The sequence below is a fragment of the Nicotiana sylvestris genome, chromosome 10 (genome assembly GCF_000393655.2).
Source record: "Nicotiana sylvestris chromosome 10, ASM39365v2, whole genome shotgun sequence".
In the NCBI taxonomy this organism is placed as follows: Eukaryota; Viridiplantae; Streptophyta; class Magnoliopsida; order Solanales; family Solanaceae; genus Nicotiana; species Nicotiana sylvestris.
This window is the reverse complement of record NC_091066.1, coordinates 114,539,776-114,549,581: the sequence shown is the minus strand read 5'-3', so window position 1 is coordinate 114,549,581 and position 9,806 is coordinate 114,539,776. Positions and strand designations below refer to the sequence as shown.

Sequence of the window (9,806 nt, the reverse complement as noted above, 5' to 3'; positions counted from 1 at the left end):
GTCCGTTAGAACATGGGTCCTTGGGGAACGTCGGTTTCTCCAATAATCATGTAGACGTCACGTCGGAGAGCCTCCCCTTCCGCCCGGGTCGAGTTTGGTGGCGTAATGATTCTCTTTGCTATTTTTGAGTTTCTGGTTCTCCATTCTAATCACCGAGCCAGACATTTTGTCCTGAAATTGAAGATCTTGGGCAAGAAAAAGTATGAAAGATAACATGCGTTATGTAGTGAAACAAGCAAGAAAATAATCACTATTATTTCCAGCCCCACGGTGGGCGCCAAACTATTTACCATGAAAATGGTAATAACAATTAAATTTGTTAATTGGACTCTAAAAATACGTGATCTATTTTTATGCTAGTTGTTAGGGCAGTTGATGCTAGATATGTGAGGCTTAACGACAGAATTACGAATTAAAGTAGAGTTAAGATCAAACCGAGGGTCCTTCTGCCCGGGCCTCAGACTAACCAATAAGGGGCCTTGAGGTCGATGCCTGGGCTCGGGCTTGAGTTATCGGGGATAATCGGGAAGGGGATAACCGTTAGGATATAATTAAAGGAGGCTCTTTGTAGCCGATATCAAGCAATAAGTGAAGAACAAGTATGAAAGCAATAATGATAGTGGTTGTCTCGAGCGAGTAAGTTAGAGAGAAAAGAGAGAGATTTATTATTGATATTGTGTAGAATAGTTGGAGCAACAGAGTTTACAAAGTGCCAAGGATCCCCCTTCTATAGGAGGGGATATACAAACATGGTACAAGAGTGCATTAATTATAAAGGTATGGAGATGGGGCGGCCAGACGCGATACCAGGTTCAGCCAGTGCTATCCTTTCATCTTGGGAACTCCCTTCTCCCGTACTATAGCCGTTGGTACACAATGCCCCCGGGGCTAGTACCCGACGACTCCCAAGGGTGGGTCTCGACCTTGGCTTCGATCCTCGTAAAGCATGCCCGTGAGGCGACCCAATGAAGGAGAAATCGGGCCCCCGGTTAGACCGCATAACAACCCCTGCAAATCAAGTACCAATTTCTCAAGAACTTGTACCACCAAAAGTGCCAACCACTTTTCCTGCTGCACTGATAACTAGGAATTATGACGCATTTACACTCCTTCATGCTCAAGTTTTGATTAGAAATGTGTACAAAATAGTCCCAAAGGCTCACAAGTTGTGCTTGGTTGCAGGTTTGATCAACAAGGTGACAAGATGTCCAAGATCAACTAAAAAAGGAGTGAAACTTACACAAGTACCAAGACAAGGCAAAGCTCAGTCAAACAGGACCAGTGCGGCCGCACACCATTCTGTGCGGTCCGCACAAGTGAAGTTCAGAGAGTGTGAATCTCAGGCCAAAAGGCAATGCGGCCGCAAAGGATTTTCTGCGGTCCGCATTGGATTCACTAAGGCCACACTCAATTTAGTGCGGTCTGAAAATCCAAGGTTTAGAGAATTGCCAGTTTGAAGATTGAAGCCCAATGCGGTCCGCGCTCCATTTTATGCGGACCGCACTAGAAGGACCGCGGCCGCACTCGATTCTGTGCGGTCCGTATTGCCCAAGTTCAGAGAACTGGATATTCAAGTCAAGAGCCTTAGTGCAGCCACACTTGATTTTGTGCGGTCCGCACTAGCCCTGCCGGGGTACTTTTGTCCAAAATTGTCAGCTTAGTATAAATAGCTTTTTTTCTCATTTTTAGGTCATCAGATAGTTTTTCCTCATAGTTGCGCTCGTGACTTAACTTCTTTTATCTGTATTGAGTAATTTTAGCTTCATTTCAACATTGAATCTTCAAGTTTAATTTAGTAATTAATTAATATGAGTTTCTTCATCTATTTCTTTGTTTTCTTCTCTAAATATGACTAGCTAGACCCATAAGTTGGGGTTGTGGCTCAACCCTAGTATGGGTAGTTGATGGGTCTTGTGTTCTAATGCTTGATTGTCTATAGGTGTTTGATATTTGGACTAATTTCATATTTAATTGCTGAATTAGTGGTTGCAAACACTAGTTTGTGTTTAATTGACTTTGGCTCTTCTTGAGAAAGAGAGCCTAAGTTTCTGAAATTGGTCCAACAAGGAATTGGGGCGTACTCAAGAGATTGATAGCCTCAGTTAAAGGGTTAAGACCTAGAGATAGTAATACCCGACTTGAACCTTGATTGTTTGGGAAAATTTGCATACCCAATTGGTCTTGAGAAAGTCAATTCGGGCAAAATCACTCGAACTACCGAGAGGTATAGGGTGAGTAGAATCGTGCAATGGTTATATCATACTCCCCAAATGTGACAATCTAGCTTTAGACTCAAGAATCCGTCAATTGACCACCTAGGCAAAAGTCACTACCCTAGTGCCTTTTTATCCATTTGAGCAACTTACAATAGTTTAACCTTAGCTTATTTTAGTTCAATTGAGCAGTGTAGTTTTATACAATTAGAAGTAAATAAAAACAAAAAATGTGTAGAAGTGCAATTAAGAGCAAATATGCAACTCCACTTTAGATAGACACCCGACTCCAGTAACTAGCTCCCTGTGGAAATCGATCCCGACCTTAATGGGTAAAAGCTGCTTCGACCACTCTTGCTACTCAATAGTAGTGCAGGGTTGGCTTCAATCACTTTTTGGCGCCATTACCGGGGAGCTAATGGTTTTGGCTATCTATCTAAATAGTTTTGTGTATTGTTCTTCTTTCCTTCTGTGTTACTAATTTGTTTGTGTCACAACTTTAGGTACAAAATGGCAGCAAACTTAAACAATGCACCTCTTGGAGATATTCTGACGGGGGAGGAAGTAGATGACAATGTTGAAGATGAGGTCCTTATTGTGCCTCAAGAATAAAGGAGAGGCTGCCAGGCCAATGATAATATTCCAGACCCTCCCCCGCCACCTCCAAGAGTGGCTCCTCGAGTGCTTCCAAACCAAGGCTATGCAAGTGCAATTATTCCACCCCAGATTCGGGTGGGCAATTTTCAAATAACCAATGTGATGCTGACATTGCTAGAGCAGCGTGGTTATTTCACGGGCACTGTAAATCAAAATGTTTACAAACATCTCAAGGGGTTCGTGGATACATGTTGGGGTAGCAAGCAACTAATGTGTCCGAGGATGCATTGCGGTTGAGTCTCTTCCAATTTTCACTTAGAGGGAAAGCACTTGATTGACTTGAGCGACTTACCAACCATTCCATCACTACTTGAGATGAGTTGGCGGATAAGTTCATTGCAAAATTTTCTCACCGGGGCATATGGCTGCATTGAGAATTGAGATCTTGGCATTCAAGCAAGAGCCCACGGAACCTTTGCATGAGATTTGGGAGCGCTATAGAACAATGGGGAAGGAATGCCCCAACAATGATATAACCGAGGCGATGATCCAACAAACCTTCTACCGGGGCATTAATACAACAAACCAATGCATAGTGAACCAACTTGCTGGGGGCAACTTTATGAAGATGTCTTATGATGAGGCTTGTGATATTCTTGACGAGATGGCTGACACTTCTTTTGCGTGGAAAAGTAGAGCCAACGTGCCCCAGGGTGACCCCACGGTCACTCATTTGCACAAGGAGTTACATGATCATGGGCTGGCTATAGCTGAGTTGACAACTACTATGAACCAACTAGCAAAGGCACAATTGCAACAAGTTCAAAATCCTCGCCAAGTGAATGCCATGGAGGGTGTTAACATGCTTGTCAACAAAAGAAGACAAAGAGGTCAACAGAACCAAGGGAATTCGGAGCAATTTGACAATGATTGTGGTGGATTTCAAGATGATGGTTTTGATGGATAGAGTGAAGAGGTGCAGTATGTGAATAATTATCAAGGCCAAAGGGGCAATTCTTCCAACCAACAGCAATGGCAACTGGGGTAATCAACAACAACAAGGCAATGGTAATTGGGGGAACAACAACCAAAACTCCAACTGGGGAAATCAGAACAACAATCAAAACAATCAGGGAAATTGGAATGGTAACAATAATCAAGGTGGCTGGAATAATGGCAACCAAGGAAATCGGGGGCAAGGCTTTCAAAGACCTCCAATGTACCAACAACCGAACAATCTGCCTCCATTTCCACCCCAAGGTCCTATTTCTTCTAGCAATGATATGGGAAGATTTGAAATGATGTTCGAACAAATGATGAAGAAGAATGCGGACTCTGATGCTCAGTTGGCTTCCCACAATACCTCTATCAGAAATTTGGAGGTGCACTTAGGCCAAATCTCACAGTCTTTGAATACTCACCCTAATGGTGCTCTACCTAGTGATACGGTAGTGAACCCGAAGGGTGGGAACAATCATATTATGGCGGTAATTACAAGGAGTGGACGAGGCGGTGATGTAAATTCCTCCAAACAAAAGAAAATTTTGAGTGATGAAGTTGAGTTGCACAAAGATGAAGTTCCTTTGGTGGTCGAAAAGGTGATGGATGACAACGTGAAAGAAGAAGTGAGGGTTGATATTCAAGATGTCGTGGTGGAAACTCAAAATGACGTGAACTCATCTAGGGAACACGTAATAGACATGCCAGAGCTGGTGGTGCCTAAAGCCAAGGTACCGTTGCTAAGGCCACCTCTGCCTTATCCTCAAAGGCTCGCGAAGCAGACAAATGAGAATCAGTTTAAAAAGTTCATTGACATAATGAAGAGTTTATCCATCAATGTGCCTTTGGTGGAGGCTCTTGAACAAATGCCGGGCTATGCTAAATTCATGAAGGTCTTAGTGACAAAGAAGCGGTCTATGGATTGTGAAACTATAAAGATGACTCACCAAGTTAGTGCAATAGTGCATTCAATGGCCCCTAAGCTTGAAGATCCCGGTGCTTTCACCATTCCTTGCACCATTGGGAGTGCGGATTTTGCTAAGGCTCTATGTGATTTGGGGGCTAGTATCAATTTGATGGCCTACTTAGTTTTTAAGACTTTGGGTATTGGGAAACCGAGACCGACTTCCATGAGATTAAAAATGGCGGATAGAACGATGAAGAGACCATTGGGTATTATTGATGATGTGCTTGTTCGGGTGGACAAATTTATCTTGCTGGTTGACTTTGTGATCTTGGATTGTGAGATGGATTATGAAGTTCCTATCGTATTGGGGAGACCTTTACTTGCTACGGGGAAGGCCTTAGTTGATGTGGAAGCAGGGGAACTCACCTTCCAGGTGGGTGATGAAAAAGTGGTCTTTCATGTATGCAAGTCAATGAAGCAGCCCAACAGTTCCGAGGTGTGCTCTTTTGTAGATCTTGTCACGACAGTGATAGTTGATGATACCAGTGCAATGATCAACGTGGAGGACCCTTTGGAGGCCGTATTGTTGAATCTTGATGTCAATGATGATGAGAGTCTAGTGGAGTGTGTGAATGCTTTACATGGAATGGGCTCTTACTCTTATGAGCCTAGGAAACTCTCCTTGGATCTCGAGAATAGGAAGCCTCCACCAACAAAACCTTCAATTGAGGAGCCTCCAGTATTGGAGATGAAACCGTTGCCTCCACACCTCAGGTATGCTTTCTTGGGCCCTAGTTCTACTTTGCCAGTTATTCTTTCCTATTGTCTTACTAATATGCAGGTTGATGCCACTTTGGTGGTGCTTCAAAAGCGGAAAAAGGCAATTGGATGGACTCTAGTTTATATTCGGGGAATAAGCCCCGCATTCTGTATGCACAAGATTATACTAGAAGATGATGCAACGCCTTCCTTGGAATATCAAAGGAGGTTGAATGAGGCAATGCAAGAAGTTGTAAAAAAGGAGGTAATCAAGTAGTTGGATGTCGGGGTTATGTACCCCATCTCTGATAGCTCTTGGACTTCATCGGTGCAATGTGTACCGAAGAAAGGTGCCATGACCATGGTTGCAAATTCACAAAATGAGTTAATTCCTACAAGAACCGTCACCGGCTGGAGGGTATGCATGGACTACCGCAAGTTGAATAAAGTGATCCGCCAGAATCACTTTCCTTTGACTTTTCTTGATCAGATGTTGGACCGATTTGCTGGGCATGCCTTCTACTTTTCTTGGATGAGTATTCTGGGTACAACCAAATCTTGATTGCTCCGGAAGATCAGGAGAAGACCACATTCAGTTGTCTATATGGCACATTTGCCTATTCTAGGATGCCTTTTGGGTTGTGTAATGCACCGGCTATATTTCAGCGGTATATGATGGCCATTTTCACCAATATGGTGGAAGACATTTTGGAGGTGTTCATGGACGATTTTAATGTTGTGGGAGATTCATTTGATGAGTGCTTGAAGAATCTTGATAGAGTTTTGGCCAGTTGTGAAGAAACCAATCTTGTTCTCAATTGGGAGAAATGCCACTTTATGGTGGAAGAGGGCATAGTTCTTGGGCATAAAATTTCGAAACATGGTATTGAGGTAGACAAAGCAAAAATTGATGTGATTTCAAGGCTCCCTCCCCCTACATCCATCAAGGGAGTTCGAAGTTTTTTTAGGCATGCGGGGTTCTATCGGAGATTTATCAAAGACTTTTCGAAGGTAGTGAATCCTTTATGCAAGTTGTTGGAAAAAGATGCCAAGTTCATGTTTGATGATAAATGTATGCGAGCCTTTGAACTTCTCAAGCATAAGTTGACCACCACTCCTATCATTACCGCACCTAATTGGAGCTTACCCTTTGAGCTCATGTATGATGCGAGCGATGTTGCAGTTGGGCGGTTTTGGGTCAAAGAGTGAACAAAATGTTTCATCTGGTGTACTATGCAAGCAAGATAATGAATGATGCTCAAGTGAACTATACGGTGACCAAGAAAGAACTTTTGGTGATTGTGTTTGCAATGGAGAAATTTTGGCTGTATCTTATGGGTGTCAAGGTCATAATCTATACCGACCATGCCGCACTCCGGTACTTGATGACGAAGAAGGATTCCAAATCTAGACTGATGCGATGGGTCTTGTTGCTTCAAGAGTTTGATTTAGAGATTGTGGACCGGAAGGGTAGTGAGAACCAAATGGCGGACCATTTGTCCCGCTTGGAGGAGGAGGGGAGACCTCGTGATGGCCTAGAGATCAATGATTCATTTCCCGAGGAACAACTCCTTTCGGTGTCGATGAATGGTATGCCATGGTTTGCAGATGTTGCAAATTTCCTTATGACTGGTATAATCCCGTGTGAGCTCTCTTCTAACCAAAAGAAGAAGCTCAAGCGGGATAGTTTGGATTTCTATTGGGATGAGCTGTATTTGCTCAAGATTTGCATGGATGGTGTGATCCGAAGGTGTGTACCGGAGGAAGAGAAATTGAGTATCTTAGAGGCTTGTCATTCCTCTCCCTATGGTGTCCATCATGGTGGGGCGAGGATGGCTTCCAAATTTCTTAGTTGTGGGTTTTATTGGCCAACTTTGTACAAAGATGCAAGTGAACTTGTGAAGAGGTGTGACGAATATCAAAGAGCGGGTGGAATTTTGAAGAAAGATGAGATGCCTCTCAATACCATCCTCGAGGTTGATATTTTTGATGTATGGGGCATTGATTTTATGGGCCCGTTTGTTAGCTCGTGTGGGAACACATACATCCTTATGGCGGTGGACTATGTTTCAAAGTGGGTAGAAGCCGTGGCTTTTCCCAACAATGAGGCCCGGAATGTTGTTGCATTTCTCAAGAAGAGCACTTTTACAAGGTTTGGTACTCCTCATGAAATTATAAGTGATGGGGGGTCTCATTTTTGCAATAGAGCTTTTGACACTTTGCTTGCAAAGTATGGTGTCAATCACAAAGTTTCTACTCCCTATCATCCTCAAGCGAGTGGCCAAGTAGAAGTCTCCAATAGGGAAATCAAGAGCATATTGTCAAATACAGTCAATACAAATAGGACCGATTGGTCAAAGAAGTTGGATGATGCTCTATGGGCGTATAGGACTGCTTACAAGATTCCGATTGGTATGTCTCCATATCGGTTGGTATTTGGGAAAGCTTTCCATCTACCGGTTGAGTTAGAGAACAAGGCCATGTGGGCTTTGAGAAAGCTAAATCTTGAGTGGGATGTTGCAGCTTCGTGTGGAGCAATTCAATGAACTTGATGAATTCTGATTCCATGCCTACTCCAGTTCCTCCTTATACAAGGACAAGATGAAGTACCTTCATGATAAATATGCTCGTAACAAGGAGTTCAAAGTGGGTGATTTGGTTCTCTTGTTCAACTCTCGGTTACGTTTGTTTTCGGGAAAGCTTAAGTCAAAATGGAGTGGACCTTTTGAAGTGGTGTGTGTGACCCCGTTCGGTGCACATGATTTAAAGAAAAAAAATGGGGAAGCTTTCAGAGTGAATGGGATAGGGTCAAGCACTACTTGGGAAAAATTGATGATAGCCACGAGGTGGCACTTCTACATCTCAAATGATTTGATGGTAACCTGCGTCATGCTGCGACGTTAAATCAGGCGCTTCTTGGGAGGCAACCCATATGTTCTTCTTCTTATTTTTCTTTGATTTTCATTGTAGTATAGGATTTATTTTTGGATTGACTAGTTGTGAGATGTTACAGGTTTGTGTTGATGCAGTGCAGGACAAAGTGAAAAAAAATTGTTAAGTCTCTGAAGTTTGCAATGCGGACCGCACTACATTTTGTGCGGCCGTAAGGAACTTAGCGGGGGGGGGGGGCACAAAATCAGTGCGGATCGCATTGATGAGGGATGAAACAACCAGCTCTATGAAGTTTGCCACCGCGGCCGTATTACATTTTGTGCGGTTTGCGGTGGACCACTACGGCCGCAATGGTATTTTGTGCGGACCGCAGTGGTTGCCTTCTCAAAATTGCATAACACTGTGTGGTGCGAACCGCATTACATTTTTTGCGGTCCGCATTGGGTTGGTAAGCTGGGCCCCATGACTGTTTCTATAAATAGGGCTTGAGGTCTTCCTTTTACACTTTTCGAACTTTTCTCTCTCAGAACTCAAAATTTCACTGTTCATCACTAAAATTGCACGAATTCATCTGCATATTCTCGATCAATCATCAGTACTTCTCACATCTGGTAACTTTTACTTTTTTTAATTGTTTGATTTTGTTATTGTCTTTTAATTTTTGTTTTCTTATGTTCTTCCCGTATTTCTTTCCTTTTGTTAGAGTAGGTTAGTTACCTTCTTGTTTAAAGTGAGATTAGGTAGTTACATGTATGAACCACACTTAAGGACCCTTTAATAGGTGAAAATTTGGACTTAAAATGAACATTTGATAAACCATAAGTTGGTGCTATGTTTTGGTACTCTGTGCGGTTCGCGGTGCCCCTGTGTGGTCCGCAATGGCATTTTGTGCGGACCACATTGAAGAATGTTCTAAAACTTGATCCTTGAGGACCATGTCCATATTGCATTTTTTGCGGTCCGCGGTGCCTCAATGCGGACCGCATTGCTATTTTGTGTGGTTCGCGGTGCATTTATTCAGAGAGTGGGTGTCTGAACCCCACCTCTTTTTGGACCGCGGTGCCATTTTGTGCGGTCCACATTGGCCTATGTGCGGCCGCATTGCATTTTGTGCGGTCCGTATTCTGCAACTTTTGATATTGTCTGCAACTTTTTTATTTTCTACAACTGTGAACTTCATTGCTTCTATTAAGACTAACAAAGCATAACTGACTGTTGTTTGTAGATAATGGTGAAACAATGAGGCAAGGATGCTAAACAAGCAGGTCGAGGAGAGTCCTCCCGGGGTGGTAAAGGCAAAAACATGATAAGACTGACCCCACAAACCCGTCAAAACATTAAGAACACAAGGAAAATCATCAAAGCTGCAGACAGAGCTATTGATCAGTCGGGGAGTGAGTATGAGCCCTCCCGGGATATATCTTCAGACTCCGTGCCAG

The 9,806-nt window shown here is 43.2% G+C and overlaps 1 protein-coding gene across 1 annotated transcript; it reads left to right on the top strand.

The window, feature by feature from the left end:
• The first annotated feature begins 4,291 nt into the window (after positions 1 to 4,291).
• LOC138879834 (uncharacterized) lies at positions 4,292 to 8,080 on the top strand. The gene is made up of 5 exons (XM_070159472.1): positions 4,292 to 4,702; positions 5,558 to 5,748; positions 6,102 to 6,285; positions 6,822 to 7,381; positions 7,999 to 8,080. The coding sequence occupies exons 1-5, from the start codon at positions 4,292 to 4,294 to the stop codon at positions 8,078 to 8,080; spliced, it is 1,428 nt and encodes a 475-aa protein (XP_070015573.1).
• The last annotated feature ends 1,726 nt before the right edge of the window (positions 8,081 to 9,806 follow it).

What these genes read in the sequence shown, in the direction of transcription:
- LOC138879834 (XM_070159472.1), top strand. Translation starts at nt 4,292, where the DNA reads ATGGCGGTAATTACAAGGAGTGGACGAGGCGGTGATGTAAATTCCTCC. An exon ending in GCTATGCTAAATTCATGAAG is followed by an intron (nt 4,703 to 5,557) that starts GTCTTAGTGACA and finishes ACTAATATGCAG; the next exon opens with GTTGATGCCACTTTGGTGGT. An exon ending in GTTGTGAAGAAACCAATCTT is followed by an intron (nt 6,286 to 6,821) that starts GTTCTCAATTGG and finishes ATGGGTGTCAAG; the next exon opens with GTCATAATCTATACCGACCA.